Below are 18,166 nucleotides of genomic sequence, written 5' to 3' on the forward strand. Positions count from 1 at the left end.
GTGTACTATTAAGCTAAATGTACTTTATAGCCTCAAGCAGAAAAGAGTCATTTAAAGTATTTCCTAAAGAAATGTTTTCATTTAAAGTATGCATAGAAAGACTGGCTCAAAGGTTGCTTTAATTTTCTGTGTCACATTTTAGGAAAATGTGGAGGGAGACTACTGCGATCACTGTAAGCCCGACACGTTTGGGTTATCCCTACGAAACCCGCTGGGCTGCAGCAGGTGTTACTGTTACGGATTGACCCACTTCTGCACAGAGGCGCAAGGACTTATCAGGATGTGGGTAAGTAAACGTATGTGTTTTGAAATGTTTAACAGCTGAAAAGACAAAGACAGTTTAATTTCAAGTCAACTCTGAAACATTTGGACGATTTTGATAGCAGTGTTTTATTTTGTTCCCAAAAACTTTCTAAAAAATAAAGTAACCAACAAAAGCAAAATATTGCTGTATATTGCTCAAAATGCTGGTGATGTCACTAGTGACTTTAAAGCTAATATTATGGTCTGTATCCTTGTTCACTTATGAGCTGTTTTGCCCGTAGTGTGTCAGAAAAGAGGACGTAGACAGTCGTTTTCTAAACTGCCTATTTGATTTACACGCCGTCTACACTAGCTTACTTGCTGAGATAACTCATTTGGCAGCCGGCTGCCTGTAACTGACTCTGCATTATACGAGCATTGCCAAGTAGACTCCATGTCCTTTGCTCATTATGTACAGATGATCTGCAGCTTTTAAGAACATTTAATCTTAGCAGATTTGATTGCACCTAATTTTGCTCAGTGAAAAACAAAACATAGTTTTTTTTGCCAGTAATCATAAGCATTGTTTGATGATTTTCTCCTGTACTGCAGATGGAATTAACAATGTTATAAAAACACAGACACCTCCAATGATTAAACAAGGTTAAGGGCTTTTATAGCAGCTCTGATAGCTATGTCTTTTTGAAGACTGTGGATGCTGCATTGTTTGATGCACTTACTAAAGTGGGTATCAATACAAGGGATGACAATTACAACCTGATGGGGGCAAAACAAAAAAGCCATGGACCAACAAAAGCCGTGTGGTGTTCACTACAAAAGTTTCGCCTCACATTGGTTTGCAAAAACAAGAAGTCCTGCAGTTGCAAATCCCTCTGCTGCCCACAAACAGGGCTGTTCACAGGCTATTAAATGAGTTAATAGGTGTCTGTAGGTTCTCAGTCACTGGAGACTTAAATGTTTGAGTTGAAGCCATCTGGACTTCTTGAGGATCTAGAAGATGTTTCACATCACACCTGAAACGTCTTCAGTTCTGGCAGCTGATACGGAGATATGTGAGCAGTTAGGATCACATGGGTCAAGATGTGAGTGTGCGTTCAATGATGGTTGTTCCAGGTGAGCATAGATGTCTTGTTGTACTCCTCTCTTAACCGTCTGTCTTCTTTGACCAAAATGTCAACACCTGTATCCTCAAAGGAATGTCCCTTCTCTTTTGAGAGCAGATATTCACTTAGTATTCAGATTTGCCTCTCTGAATAGACTTTGTGTTGTTATTGCAACCTGTGTAGCAAGTATTGAGTTATTAAATTAGCAAGCTACCTAAAGACTAACATTGGCATTCATAGCTGTTAATGTGTCTAAAATGTATGAAGTTGTTTTAACAATGAAAAGATGAAATTTCCTACACTGTCAACATAATCAAGGAACTTTTCCTGCTGTTCAGTCATCCATTGTACATGTTTTAGAGAACATAAACATAGGCGTGAAAATGACATGTAGCAGCTTGAAGTCAAAAACAGAGGTCTGATAGATTTAGAAAGACACTCAGGAAGTTTACAATCAGTTGTTGAGGAAAGAGTGTTTTGAATAAGGCCCCTTTATTGTAGAAATGGTTGCAATCAGCAATAAACTGCCATTTCCGTGGTAACCCGTAGAGTTTTAGGAGGGTGGCGAGAGGCCTCATTTGAACAACAACCATTCACTTCATTTATTGTTGACAGGGAGGGTAGACAGACAGAAAGAGAGAAAAAAATGGAGAGTTTATTGGAAAGAGGGAGATTTTTTCTGAACCACTGAATCGTGAGATTACACTGAGTGAAGTGGGATATATACACACACACTATGAGTGGACACTATGCACACACACACTATGCAAACACAGTACACATGAATCAATGCACACTCTTGAAAACTCACACTACATCGGATTACATAGAGGTTTTACGTACATACAACTTGCTGCACCCAACTTTTTTTGAGGAAACTAGAAGTGTTAGATGGGTGAATATTTAATGAAGATTTGCACCAGCATAAAACTGTAAAAGCTTTTACCTTTATGTGGAATTTCCCTTATCTGTGGGAAAACTAGGAATATTAAAGCACCAGATAGAAGAAAGAAAACATTGTAAATATCTATCTAGTGCTTGCTTTAAGTCTGTAGGTAAACTGTAAAGATAATGCATTGATTATATATATTATATACAAACGTTGTGATTTTTAAAGAAGTCTTGAACACGAGTCTTTTTTACAAAAGTTTTCCTTTAGACATGAGATGCCTTTTCACTCATTTTCAGTCCAGTCCTTGGAACGTTGTTTGACTGTAAAGCCACTTGACGCTCAAGGCAAGGGTGTAGATTTGGTTGTGGCATTGGTGGGGACGGATGATTCAGCCATCGACCCCTGCCCCGTTTCTTATTTTTTCCTTTTTGTTTTTGCTTTGTGATAAAAAAAGGAGAAATATACTTGCCTACATATGCTATTCTACATGCTTTTAAACCGTTTAAAATTACAATTCATAGTTTTATATGTGAATTATATATTAAATTACTATTAAACAAATGACTGACTAAGTATTTCAGGCTTTAGTTTACTTCAGCCATATTCCATATAAATCAGGTATCATACAAAAGTAAAAATAGCTTCAAATACAGTCATGACAATAAAATAATATAACTTTAAGGACTTAATAACATTACTTCAGTTATAGTACACCAACATCTCTGACACATTAGCACTAAGGCATAGGTGTCAAACTCTGGCCCGCGGGCCAAATTTGGCCCGCAGCCTAATTACATTTGGCCCGTAGAGCCATACCAAATTACTATTAGAGCTGGCCTACTGGTATTATACAGCTAATATATATATATTGTTTAGTATTAAGCTTTGCTTGTTCCATATTCAGTTTTCCAGCAAAACTTATTTGAGTCCATAAGAAAAGATTCATTCTTATATCTGGAGGAAGATTTTTTTTTTCAATAAATATTAATGTTAGCCCGCGACTTTGTTCCAGTTTTGAATTTTGGCCCACTGTGTATTTGAGTTTGACACCGCTGCACTAAGGGAACACTGAATGATCTGGTGGGTTTTGTCCATAAAACTACTCATGTAAGATTACCACAAAGTAAAAGATCTCTCAGCAAAATTATGCAACATTTTAGGCACTACTGCCCTCTATCAGATAGTGGGCTGGGATGTTTTATTCTCAACATGAACTACTGTTACAGCAACAGACATGGACGACTACATGCCCCACACAACAAACACATGCCTGCTCCTCTCGTTACCTGAAATGAACTGCTGGCATATTTGTTTTACATCTATACTGTCCAGCCTCTCCTGGTGGACATGGCATCACATTATTCATGGTTACATACAATTTTAGACTGATGTGGACCAAGCCTAGCACCTACTTGCCAACCTTGAGACCTCAGAATTAGGGAGACATTCAAAGGGGCTGGGGGGGATATACATGTACATATATATACAAAAAACTTGAATCTTACAGTGTTTATTTATCGGATAAAATAAGTTAAATGTCACCGTTATTATTGTCCGGCCAGAACCAGGCCGGCGGTGTCCAAATTCAGAGGCTGCGTCCACTTGAGGACCCGGCCTTTGTGGTCTAAGTGGGCCGGGTCCTCCGAAAGCCGGGTAGACCGGAAATGAGTGACTGTGAAATTGGACAGTCTAGCCTTCAGAATTACGTCACCTGCCGTCTGCTCCTTGCTGTCTAAAATATAACCGGACGCTGGCGTAGATGGTCGAATAAACTGCTGTTTTCACACAGCAGTTTATTCAGCTGTGTGAGAACCCGGAGGAATCCTCCCGAGGGATTAATAAAGTTGTATTTAATCTAATTTAATCTAATAACTTTAATCTCCGCCAAAACGATTTACTCACCAACAAATAAAACACAACTAAAGCACTGAAAAAGGCCAAACAATAACATGTTTAAGTTATTTGACGTTTACACAGCAACATTCTCGCCTGAAAATGTGTTAAAAGTTTATTTTGCGACCCAGAAAGAGTAATAAGAGTAATATTAAAACTAAGTAGCTGCAGTAATAGTAGCCATTGTTGGAAACTGGAATTGGCTGGGCCAGTCTAGGATATGGTTTTCAGTTTTGTTGTCCGGGTGGAAAATCGGGAGAAATTGGGGGGAGAATGGTCGCCCCGGGAGATTTCCGGGAGGGGCACTGAAATTCGGGATTCCCCAGAAAAATCGTGAGTGTTGGCATGTATGGCCTAGCATAGCCTGTAACGTTATTGTGACGGACACATTATATGAGTGAACTTGACTTTAAGTGACTTACAGGTTTCTTTGAAAAACAATTTCTTATATCCAGGTTCTTCCTTTGCGCTGCCATCCTCCTCTCCTCCTGGGCTGGCAGCGCAGGTTTGCCGCTGCTGAAACTAAACAGAGCTCCCTGAAGGGCTCAGCCAATCACATTGGCAATATTTGTCACATGACGTAGGACTCCAGTAGAGAACGCAATTTAACTCTTTCTGCACCAACAAAGGTGATTCCCAAAGAGCTGTTGGATGAAAACTTGGCATATCGCAACATGGTATGCAGTGTCCTTAAAAATGTGACAAAACTGGACAAAAAAGAGGACAAAAGAAGAAGCAGACCTAAAAAAAACTGCCACGGGTGCTGACGCAGACATGTGAAGTGGTGAGGAGTGTGGACCCAAGTGCAGGCACTGACGACTGAGTAGCTGTGAGTGAGTTTTATTTCCAGCGGGGGAACGAAATGCAAACAAAGGCAGAGCATCTTAAAGTCATAAACTTGGGAAATAGAAAGAAATTTAGCAGAGACACTGGACCTGATGATCTAGAAGCTATTCTTAGGAAGGAAAGCTGAGATACAAGAACTGGGCAGAAAATCGGTGGCAGCAGGTCTTATAAAGTGATGAATCCAAATTTTACATTTTTGGTTCAAATCATTGTATATATGCAGAAGGACATGAGAGAGGTACAACAGTGAGTGTCTACAGCGATCTGTAATACCCTGTCATGCTTCGGCCTGCATTTCAGGCAATGGAGTCAGGGTTTTTGTCAAAATTGATAGAATCATGAATGCAGAAAAGTGCCGTCAAAGTTGGTGGTACCATTGGCAGTTATCCCAAACACTGCCAATACAGCAAAACCCTACCTGGATATAAAAACACATAATGGAACACAATCAGTCATGGATTGGCCTCCCTAGAGCCTAACCCTAACCCCTAACTGAGACTGGAGCAGAAGGTAGTCAACCTTCCAAGAAGAGCTTTGAATTTCCTTCAAGAAGGCGAACTATTCCTGAAGACTACTTACCAAACCTAGCTAGAATTGCACAAACTCAGTTTATATAGTGCTTTAATACAATATTTAAATTTATGTTTGCACGTGTTTCAATAAATTTCTCATTTTCCTAGCAAAATCTAAAGAAATGAGGGGTGGCTCAAGACTTTCGCATGACTATACATATTGTAATATAGACAGACTGCTACCTGTGACATGCTGGCATTATGGTTTGGCCTGCCTCATTCGCCGTGACACACTAAACACTCCGATTAGAGCATTAAAAAGAAAAACATTCTTAATGATACGCTGTTAAACAGATATATGAAGGCAGCAGTTTAATGTGTGTCATATCTGATGAGGTCTGTATTTACACATTGTTCAATGACAGTACGGAACTCCTATTTTTTTAATAATTTTTTTTACCATTAATTTGATTTCTATTTAGATTTTTGTTAGAAACCCAGTACTCTATATTAATGTATGCCATAGTAATAAGTAATAATAACTTATGAGTAACAGTTAAGTAAGAAGCGAGCAGTTTCCCATTTCATGTGTGAGTACCTCACTTATACAGGCAATATTCCTAGTATATCCATGCTTTAGTAACTTAATAGATTCCAGAAAATCTGTGCACCAAACCAAAAAAAACCCTTCCATGATGCCTCAATATTACTCACGCAATATCCACATATCAACACTTCTGCACAGATGGATCTTTTTTTAAAGTGTTTCACTGAACCACAATCCACAGTCAATAATAAACTGTGATATTATTCAAGTAGTATTGAAATATATACACATAAAATGAGAGCTGGAGAGAATGGGAATCAAAGGGGTAGTTTTTCTCCAGACTGCTTGTAATAACTGAAATATTATATCAAAGAGAAAGCTTGGCACATCAGATTTAAATTATATCTAGAGTGTAAAGGAACAAAGTTTGATCACTAAGAGAAGACATTTTAAAATTATCAATTTACTGAAGAAAGAAACAAACACTTCCTTCACTCATTAATAACCCAAAGGAAAAAAGGAGATTTCTTCTGTATTGTTTTTTAATGAATAATCTGTTAATGTGTCGCTTAAACACATTTTTGAGAGTGAAGGTGTTCCCTTGTACAAGACATAGTGTGAACACGGTAAAGAAATTCTTCTTAATGCATTTAGGTTCAGAGCGGGAGTAAAGGTCATTGTTATATCACAGATAAGTCTTCACCTACCTCAAAGGACGAGAAGTATGCCAAGAACTATTCAATCTCATTTGAAGGATTCTCTAAAAAACTCCCATCATGTTTCAATCAAGTGTGTGTGCAGGAAGTGCCTCCGTTCGGACCGTTTTGGAGGCCAAATTACAAGACGGCAAACAGAAAAAAAATAAGAGAAGCTGAAATTTTGTCTGGGCATCTCAGACAAAAGCCATTTGAAATGGCAAAAAGATCAAAAGATGGGGATGAAAGAGCTTTGCTTGAGTCAGCATCGTCAGGAGGTGACGAAAGTATGTGGATAAACAAGACAAGAAACACCACTCTGTCCAGTTATTGTTACACATTCTGTTCACTCTACGTAATGAAATTGCTGCTGAACACAGACTCCTTCACTGCTCGTTAGAAAGTTTTTAGCATGTTCACATTCTTTAGGCTTATGCTATTGAAAGTAACTGTTGTACATATTCTAAGTACTTGTATTATGCTATTTAATTTTCTAATAGACAGTACAATCAGGTACCCTAACAGTATGAACAGAAAACAGGATTATTCTCTTAAACAATATCTTTTGGCGTTATTCTGCTGGGTTCCACAGGCCACTGCATTAATATTGTCATGGTTATGTATCCCAGTTAACACTGAAGCCGGAGCAGACGGTGCTCCCCTTGGTGGATAAGTCCAACGCTGTGGAGACGAGAACAGGAGTTAGCTTCCAACATCCTGAGATCATCGTTCATGCAGAACTTATCACCTCCACTCTGTCTGAACCCTACTACTGGAAACTGCCTGAGCAGTTCAAAGGCTCTATGGTAGGAAATATCACAGTGGGTTTTTTTTAATTTTTTTTATTGTTCGTATCATCTTGGATTTTACTGTGGTATTTACAAGATAGTGTGTATAGTGATAAATGCTAACAAACATCATGAATGAATGTCTTTCCAAATATAATTGCAAAACTCATGTCACACCTGCCGTTCATAAGGATAATGCACATTTGTATATTGCGTACAGATCCATTGTTTTGCATGCATGTAATACAAAACGGCAAGATATTCATAGAGAATCTCAAAAATAATGCTCAAAAATCTAATAAGTACAATGTTGGTGATTGTTTTGTGTCATTGTTTCTCTTAAGATCACAGCATATGGGGGGCAGCTGAAATATGCTGTGTACTATGAGGCCAGAGAAGAAACTGGTCCTTCCTCCTATGAGCCTCAGGTCATTATTAAAGGTGGTCCTAACCACAACATGGTGATGACACGCCACATAACAGGACTCCAGATTGGTCAGCTCACCCGCCATGAGATTGACATGACAGAGGTACAGTAATGGTTTAGAGGTGATAAGGAAATTCATAGTAGTAGTAGCAGCAGTAGAAGTAAATACTGTAGGAGTAATTTAAAATTAATTGTTTATTTTACTCCATGCAAACAGGGTTTCTTAAACTGAGTGCAGTGATAGTGTTGATTGTTCATCGTGTGTGTGTGTGCGCGCTCGCGCGCGTGTGTGTCTGTGTGTGTGTGCGTGCGTGCAGCATGATTGGAAATTTGCAGATGGTCGGACTATGACTCGAGAGGACTTTATGGACATTTTGTTCTACGTGGACTACATCTTAATTAAGGCATCACACGGCAACTTGATGAGACAAAGCCGGTAAAACACACACACACACACACACACAGAACAACTTAATCCTGCATCTCCACACATTGGGACAATAGTAATGCAATTTTTTAAAATCTATTTTTTTACTTTACTTTTTTAGAGTTTTGTTCATTAAACTAATAAATTCAAAGATTCTTGATTTTGTTTTTTTCTCCCAGTATTTCAGAGATCAGTCTGACAGTGGCCGAGGAGGGCAGACCAACCAAAGAAAGCGAGAAAGCCCACCAGATAGAGAAGTGTGATTGTCCAATTGGATACTCTGGACTTTCCTGTGAGGTGGGGACACAATTAAATACCTGCATTCACACATGACACCACACATCTGAAAACCAAATATCTGCAAAGGTCTTGTTAAAGAAGCTCAGTAAATATATACAGCTTACAGATGGTGGGTATAGTGCTCCATAGTATTTGCAAGTAACTGTTTGTTTTTTTTTAATTAATCATTTAAAATTTAAAAACGGGTGAAACTTGGAGACTATCTCATATAGAAAAGACTTGAGGACATCTCTCTAAAATGAGGCAGCATGGTTTGCAAAGTATCTGAACAAACCAAAAGACTTATGGAACAATGTCCTTTGGACAGATGAGCGGAGATATTAGATTGTTCTTTTTTTTTTGCTTCTGCCTGGGGATGCCACATTTTTTAGCTGGGTCCTGTAACCCAATATGAGTTGTGTGTTGAAATTAATTGAGTGCAGCTGAGAAAAAGCATGCAACATTAAAACGAATGAAAAAAGACAAAAAAAAAAAGTGCGATAGTGTGAGATTCTTACAAAAAAATCACAAGAAAAACTGTTTAAATTAATAAAAGTTCAACATTAATCACAGAGTGAGCTGAACTGGCTGCTTCCTTCAGAGCTCGGAAGAATTATTTTTCTCCTGCTTCTCTCACAATGAGAAAGAATAAGGGGAAAAAATGGGCGCACAGACATGGCTTTCAGTACTATCTCAAAACTTTCTAATTTACATTTAGTTCAGCATTTTAAGCCTGTCGGTGTCTTTCAGACCCTCCTGTTTTTCTATTCTGTTTTTTATTCTTTTACTTTGGTTAGTCAGGATTAAGCCTCACTGAGCATCTCCTCCACTCAGTTGCGATTTTGTCCAAGTAAATGACTTCCAGCTGCATCCAGCTCCTTTGCTTAAGCCACAGAAATCTTATAGCTGTGACTCAATCTTTAGTCTAATGAGGATTTTGAAGACACAGCTTATGATACACTGACACGACAGTTCTGGCTAATTCTGCTAGGCAGCAGTGCCCGAAAGTCGTTTAGGCATTATTGTGTTAATCTTAAAGGTATACAAGGTCTTCTGGCAAACTTTTAACTGTGTTCTTCAACTTTTGTTTCACTTTGTTGGATTTTATTAGTTGTTCAGAGCACATATTTTCTGGAAAAAAATAACTTAAAAGTTACAGATACTATTAAAAATGGCATCTAAACTTAAAATGTTCAGGTTGTTGAGGGCTTAGCTGACAGATGGCCATTTCTATTTGTAGCTGCCGACGTTGTTAATAAAGTATTTTTAAACAGGCGTTTAGTGCTAGCACAGGGAACAGATGGCTCTTTAAATGGACTCCATTAATTATTACTGAGCAGGAGAGAGAGGAAGAGAGAGTTACCTTGCTTGTGTGTGTCTGGATGTGTGTGTATGAATGGATGCAGTTTTGTGTGTGTGTGTGTGTGTGTGTGTGTGTGTGCATTTGGCAGGTACATGAGCGTGTGTGCCGGTGTTCAAAAGTTACTGAAGGGAGACACCTTTGTGTGTGCAGAAAAAAATAGAGAGCGGTCAACAACTGCCCAGAGAAGTAATGATTGGGGATTATTATGTGAGTGTGTTCCAGTGCCAGGCACAGTTTGATGTTACCGTGGGAACGCACGCTCCATCAAACCTGTAAAAGTCTATTTCTATTTTTAATCTTTGTCTCTGATTTAAATCTTTGCTCCCATTATCTCTCCGTGCAGGAGTGTGCTGCAGGATTCTACCGTCTTCGCAGTGGTTTCCTGGCATCTGCTCCAGCGTCCAGAGTGCCCACGGCTACAGGCATGGGCAGCTGTGTTCAGTGTCAGTGCAGTGGGCACTCCTCCTCTTGTGACCCTGAGACATCCATATGCCAGGTAACTGTGTGTGTGTGTGTGTGTGTGTGTGTGTGTGTGTGTGTGTGTGCGTGTGGGCATTCTACTGCTGGAGACCATCCTAGAGCCATATGCTGAGCAGTTTCTGGAGGAAAGAGGTGGATGAGGGTGCCATATAGGTGTGTAGGTGTGTGTTGGAAAGGATGTCTGGTACTGTAATTAGCCCTGCAATAATTAACGACCTCCAGCTTTCTCATATTTTATGTAATTTCCTCTTCTCTGGATCTCACCCAAAGTTATGTCTGAATAATTTTTTAAAGCAAGGGCTATTAGTTACAAGTAGTTACTGTATATAATGCTATGGCTGTCTGACAGAAAACAGTGGTTGGAGACAAAGTTATTGTGTAATAAACATACAATCTTGTTGCCTTTGAAATGGTTGATTCAATGATAGAAACCAGGTCTGCGAGTGGTCAGTTGCTATCAGACTGACTTTAGCAATCTAAGGGCATAAGACAGAGTCAGACTCCTGTCTCTTTGTGATTGAATATACGAATTGCATTGCATGTGTTTCTGATTAACTGTGCAAAATTTTCAAAAATTCCTCCACATACAGTGACATAGTTGGTGCAGGACTGCGATTTAGCTGCAAAATGACAAAATAAATCCTATTACAAAGAGATGTGTTGCAGACGAGTTAAACTCATCGGTGCATACTGGCTTCGACTGTAACCTGTTGGCAGTCTGTCTACATTAAAAAACCCTTTCTCAAGTTGCAGTCTGAGTAAGACCATGATCATTTGGAGACAGGTTGGGTACCATCGAGTGACCTGTGCAATCCTTGCATTCGAAAGTGGTCTCCACAGCTACTTGCAATCAGTTTCCAGTGGGGAAAAAATTCAGTACCATCACCAGACACTGATTTTTGTGAGTCGTAAGGAAGTCGCTGTTGTATTTTTAATCTAGCGTGAGTCATCAAAGGAGATTTATAACATCATCTTGGGCAGTATTGATAAAATTATAGGTTTATGTTAGTTAACATATTATCAATGGCTTGCTGTAAATAGATGTTCAATATTTATTTAAAAGGGTTTAGTAGGTTTCAGCACGGTGGCACGGTGCTTAGCACTGTTGCCGCACAGCAAGAAGGTCCTGAGTTCGGTTCCACCATCAGGCCGGGGACTTTCTGTGTGGAGTTTGCATGTTCTCCCCGTGTTTGCGTGGGTACCCTCCGGGTACTCCAGCTTCCTCCCACTGTCCAAAGACATGCAGCTTGTGGGGATAGGTTAATTGGATAATCCAAATTGCCACTAGGTGTGAATGTGTGAGGAATGTGAGTGCGAATGGTTGTCTGTCTCTATGTGTTTGCCCTGCGACAGACTGGCGACCTGTCCAGGGTGTACCCTGCCACTCGCCCTATGACAGCTGGGATAGGCTCCAGCGCCCCCCGCGACCCTGAAAAGGATAAGCGGAAGCAAATGGATGGATGGATGGATGGTTTAGTTCCTCAAACTGTGTTGTATTTATGTTAGATTAGGGAACTGCATAGTGTGTTGCTGGACCGATCAGTCCTCATATTCTGCGAAAATACACACGCTCATATGCATGCCCTCAGTGTGAAACTAAATAGTTTTTTAAACCTTATTTAGTTAATTTCAGTATTTTTTACTCGGATACATAACAGTACACATTTTTGTTCATCATGTAGTCAGAAATTCCCAGAATTTCTGCAAATTTGCTCATAAAAATCCAAAACCTTTTCTTTCACTTTCAGATTTTAATGTAAGTTATCTACCACACTGAGGTGACAGGAAACGTGTGCACACAGACAAACCATTTGACCTAAACAGCGTTAGTGTTTTGATACTCTTCTCCCAGTTGCCTGCTTTGACAGGTTATACTCAGAGAATTGTTTGTTTGTTGAAGTTACAACTTCTTACTTAATTTCTTACATGTTCTCCATTTCTGTTAATCTAATGGCACCTTAATGTGTTGGCATCATGTCAGAATTAGCACCTTGGCCACTTTTCTGTGAAAGTGATTTATGTACTATTAGTAACTATTAGTCTCATTAAGTTAAAATACATTTTGGTGCAATCTGGGTGATACTGTAAATATTGTGCACTACACCGAGTACTCTAACTCTCCGTTTATCACTACTAAAAGTATGTTTGAGTAAAGCGATGAAGTTAATGTAAAAATGAATCGTACTTGAATGGTAGAATGTTAAATGTAATATCAACAGCTTTCCAAACAAATGGGGGTGGTTGAATTCTCATGGAGCCTTGTATACCCTTTTGCATCTTACTTGCAACTGTTCGTGGCAGCTGGCTGTCATCCCAGAGCATGTTTATGCCTCAGGTTTGAGTCCAGTGCAGCTCAATTTTTGTTCCGAAAAGTTTGCTTGACATGCTTAAGGACATACAAACAGGACAACTGAAAGAGTCAGCTAAAACAGTGTTTTCATTCCAATTTGTTTAGCTTGTAATGCATCAATGTATTTGTTGCCCACTGTCATTTTAAAGGAAAATTGTACTGCTTTCATTCTTAAAGGAACAATAATTCCCTTCCAAATATGGATTTAAACCACAAGTCCTAAACATTCACCATAAATTCATGGATAATAATGGTAATTATACAAATTCTGTCCTTGCTCAGCATAATATTGCAACTTTAAACCCTAAGTGTGTGGTTATGTACTGACTTTTTTGCCACTTTCAGTTTCTTTTACTGTCTAATTTCTGTCAGTTTCTCCATTTTCTTCCATGACTTTCATCTCTGCCTTTCTTCTGCATTCCTTGTGTTGTTCCTCCTTCTGCCACTCCTCCAATTTATCTTTTTTCACCTCATTCACATCCCCTAAATTCCTGTTCTCCTTTCCCTAGTTATATATGTATTCCTCTGTTGTCTTCTGTCATCTTCTTGCCCGTCTTTTGTTTCTAGTTTTCTCATTTTACGTTTTCCCCAATCCTCCTTAACACCTCCTTGGTTTTACCAATTTGTTTTTCTCTTTCTTTCTTTTTTTTACTACCACACACCCTCTTCCTCTCTGCCTTCCAGACGTTTTTTTCCTTGCCCATTTCTATCTTGCTCTCCATAACAGCAGCATCATTAGCATTTTCTAACCGAGCGGGCTAAATTGAAAATGCTAAACGAGTTTGTTTCTGTGGTAATTAGAGGTAACGAGGAACACAGGAAGTTAATGGAAATGACTTGCCTCGTTAAGAGGCGACTTCCTGTTGTACTGATTAAAGTTCCTATTTATAACAAACAATTCGAACACATAGGACAGGACCCTGGGGATATGAAAGAGAGAGGTGCGTGTTTGTGTACAATATGTATTGCCATTTAAATTGTGTGCGTTAGAATGATTGAGCTCACAGTGAGTGTTTGAGGGTGGAGGTGGAATAGGGGGTATTTTGTTGTGTGTTCTAAGTATCTACAGTCTGCACATATTGTACAGATTTACTCTATATAAAAATCATGGCATATTTTTGTCATGAGATGTACCAGAATACAAGAAGGAATACACACTGTGTCCGTGTGTGTGCATGTGTGGGTGTATGAGACTTTTATAACAAGCATAGCTAAAAATAAACTACAAAATAAACAGAAACATCTGTGGATATGAAAATATTTTAGATATATTTAGATCTCTGTGTGTTGTTGTACCCATGAGGCTATCTGAACAACAGCAAGAGTGAAATCCTGCGAGGAAAATTAGTATTTCAGATGCTCTTGAAGAAGGAAGCTTATTAAAGTCTGTGACGCGTGAGATCGCACCTGTTGGCTAACAGCTACTGTAGCTGGTTGCTCTTGGTCTCACAGCACCTCATCATGCAGGAATGGGACTGAGACCAAAAACCGTGCATTATTATGTGTGACCAACTATATGTCTTTTCAGAAATGGTCTGTCTTAGATAAAAGCTCACCAGTGCAATAGCTTGTACTGGCTCAGCAACTGTAGGTGGTGAAAAGAAGCGAGTAATGATTTCCCACAGAGATTCAGAGCAATCAACACTCACTGTACACTTCTATTAGTTACAACTTGCTAGTACTGGGCGAGACCTCTTTTCCCTTCAGAACGCTCTTAATTCTTTGACTCAGACATTCAATATTTTTCTGAGATTTTAATCCTTACTGCAACATCACCTTGCAGTTGCTGCAGATTTGTCAGCTACACATCCATGATACAAATCTCCCATTCCACCCCATCCCAGATCTTAATCTACTGGACTGAGATATGGTGACTGTGGAGGTCTTGTGAGTACAGTGACCTCATTTGTGACATGGCATGTTATCAGAACATAGCAGACCAACACACAGGGCTGGACTGGGACAAAAAATCGGCCCAGGCATTTTGACTAGAGACCGGCCCACCAGGTATTATAGGAAAAACCATAAAGCCTTTGAATGAAAACAAACGCTGTTGTCACAGTGATGTACACTGTCTTGTTGGTACATATGTATCAGTCTAATAAACTTAAACCTACACCATCCTCCCTATTCTGGTATTCTAAACAGTACCCGAAAGTAGACTGCTTGGTCGAGTTGAACCTCCTGAACTATCTACAACACATGGTGAAAACCTGAAATTAAGACAGAAGACTAGAGGTGAGACATGATCATTACTGATTACTGATGACAGATTTAGATATATTTTCATAAACCATTCATTTGCCACATCAATAAACAGCATGGCAGGGCAAAATATTTTTTCTAACATGGCAACCTTTCAAAAGTGAAAGGAGATAGAAAGACGGGTGAGAAAGAATAAAACTTAATTGACTTTTTGATGGCATTTTACACACAGTACTGGTACAGAATCTAGAAAATGTGGGAAAATACTGGCATCATAGCTACTTCTGAAGAAATTACGATGGGACCCTAAAAAAAATGACTATGTACAATAATGGATTTCTATACATTTTACATCAGATGAAAAAGTTTGTTGTAAGATTCAGATAATTATTTGTTAAAAGCGAAACATTTTAAATGAGAATAAGAAAGTATTTCTTTGTGCCCTCCTTTCCCTGTTAATGCCCTACCTGGCCCCCCTGGCAAAACTTTGCTAGACCCGCCCCTGCACAGTTACCAGCTGTCAGCTACTTAGAAAAGGATCCTGGTGTTATTTCTCAGAAACAATTCATAACTTCCCTTCAAGTCATTTATGTCACCTAAAAGGTAAACCTGTTTCTCCATCACCTGTTCAGCTCTGATGATTCAGTAAGGACATCTCCTGGTTTCATCTCCATGTTTCCCTCTCACCAGATAACCAAACCGATATCATGACCAGCAGCTTTTACAGCTGTGGCTCCTGCAAACCTCAGCTGATACTAGAAATTAATATTATGTATAAGATAAAGGTCTAATCATCTCTTAGTTTACTCAGATTGCACAGAGTGTATATTTGTTAATAATTTGAATCATTTTGGAAAAGGATAAGTGTAAGATAATGGGGAATTTCAGTTTTTACTTTATAATTTGTTTAGCATAAGATTTACAATTAAATTGTTTTTTCTTGCCTTATTTAATTTTTACGTACTGTTCCTTTAATACACGGTAACTGTGCACGGGGGGAGCGTTCACGACTGGCAGTGTGGAGTAACGGGGCTTTAACTAGCTGTGGAGTAAGACAGTTTTCTTACCGTGTTTGCAGTGTAGAGGAACATTCAAACGGATCACTGTATTTCAAGACTGTGGAAATAAACGTTTGCCTGTTTGTTTTTCAACTACAAGTGGACTTTGTGGATTATGTTCAACTGCTCTAAGACACGCGTACGGCCCGACTACCAGCTAGTGCTTCCGCGGTATTATATTAAATAAATTCTAACAACAGCTGATCAAGCTTAAATGGGCTGCTGTTGTTTAGTGCGACATCTGCTGGTTTCTTCTTTCTGGCGCAAAGTGGGCGATAAACAAACAAGAGAGAAAAGCCGATCAGCTAATCAGTGATCAGTTTCATGATTGAAGTAGAAACAGGAGAGAGAGGGGAGAGAATGAGAGAAGAAGAGGCAGCTGTGCAGCAAAGACACAGAATAACTCCAGCTTTGTGTCTTTTTCATTGTAGCTGAAGTCTGGGACAAACTGGGTTCCTTTTCACCTCAATACTAAACGCGCAATATTTTCTCTGAATACCAGACGATTCCGTTTTTTATGGGAGGGTTGGTAACTCTAATAACTACCCTTATAAATAAAATAAGATAAAACAAGTTCAACATCAATAATATCCTAGCACCCGCCCAGCTGTATATAAACTCCGTCATGCTAGCTGGTACGCAGTACGAGTTATTGTAACTGACTGTAAAAAGTCAGCATAACGAAAATAAACTCCACCTAAACTTGGTTTATATCTGACCCAGACAGACTGCAGGTCATAACTTCTTACCTGAAGTTCAGTTCACCGCCTCAGGTCTCTGCTCCTTCTGCCTTTCTGTCATCCACCTGCCAGCGTGTTGTATCTGCTGGCCTCCACCACTTGCTAATGTTACTGAATCTGTGGAAGCTCCGCAATAGCCACCACCAAACAACTGAGTTATTTTTACACATCTCCCAGCATCTGGCCAATCCACCACCTTTCAGTGTTTATACCGTTACGAAAAAAAACCGAAGAAAAAACCCCCATCGGCCCATAAAAATGAAAAATCACCATCAGCCCACTGGGATGGCCAGTCCAGCTATGCCAACATATCAAAACCATCAGTCAGAACTGCTGACATGAAGCAGGGTGGATTCATGCTTTCGTGTTGTTTATGCCAAATTCTGATCCTAACGTCTAAATGTTACATTAGTGTGGCACCCAGAAATCTGTATTTCCTTAACCCTTTTACTTTAAGTCTCAATGTGTTGTGCCTTCAGAGATGCTCTTCTGCAAACTTTTGATTGAATGAGTGGTGATTTAAGTTCTGGTTGCTTCCTATGACCTTGAAGCAGCCTGGCCACTGTCCTCTGACATCAACAAGGCATTTTCATCCAGAGAACTGCTGATCACTGGAAATTTTCTGTTTTCAGACAGGTGTAAGCCCCAGGAGTTTCTAAAATACTTGGACCATCAAAGCGCATCAAAACCAGCAACCAACGTAATTTCAAAGTTACTTAATTCGTCTTTCTTCCCCATTCTGAATCTCAGTTTAGACTTACCAGGTCATTTTGACCATGTCTACATACCGAGTTGCATTGAGTTGATGCTATGTGATTGGCTGATTAAATCTTAGCATTTATGCCCAGTTGAACAGGCATACCTGACAAAGTGGCTGGTGAGTGTATACGTATGTTAAAATAGTAAGTTTCTCAATTAATAATTAATTCATCCATCCATTCCCTTCCGATGACCCTTTTTAGGGTTGCGGGTGGGGGGGTGGGCATGTCCCAGCTGTTTTAGGGCCCTAAGATAGCTGGAATAGGCTCCAGCCAGCTCCAGGATAAATATCCTTAGGCTGGGATAATTTACTGATAAATAAAAGGGATTGTGTTCATCTTTCCCTCTAGAAAAAAGCAAATCAAAGAGACGGCCGGTTCTTGACATTGAAGAGATTTAAAGTGAAATGACCCATCTGTCAACATGTTGTCAAACATTTCACTGAGAGTCTCTAAAGTGTCCACCTCAAAGCTAAGCACAAAAGTGTTCGAAAAGGCTGTTGTTAGCACCAAAAACTGAAGTGACAGCTGGTATTGAT

The 18,166-nt window shown here is 39.4% G+C and overlaps 1 protein-coding gene across 1 annotated transcript in view; it reads left to right on the forward strand.

Moving 5' to 3' along the window:
* Nucleotides 1–18,166, forward strand: part of lama2 (laminin, alpha 2) — a 226,331-nt gene that overhangs the window by 148,396 nt on the left and 59,769 nt on the right. Inside the window, 6 exon segments of the mRNA XM_085133739.1 lie at nt 143–286; nt 7,382–7,558; nt 7,885–8,070; nt 8,285–8,403; nt 8,574–8,691; nt 10,380–10,532. Of these exon segments, the coding sequence (XP_084989865.1) occupies nt 143–286; nt 7,382–7,558; nt 7,885–8,070; nt 8,285–8,403; nt 8,574–8,691; nt 10,380–10,532 (897 nt within the window).

Source organism: Neolamprologus multifasciatus, chromosome 15, assembly GCF_963576455.1.
Source record: "Neolamprologus multifasciatus chromosome 15, fNeoMul1.2, whole genome shotgun sequence".
Classification (NCBI taxonomy): Eukaryota; Metazoa; Chordata; class Actinopteri; order Cichliformes; family Cichlidae; genus Neolamprologus; species Neolamprologus multifasciatus.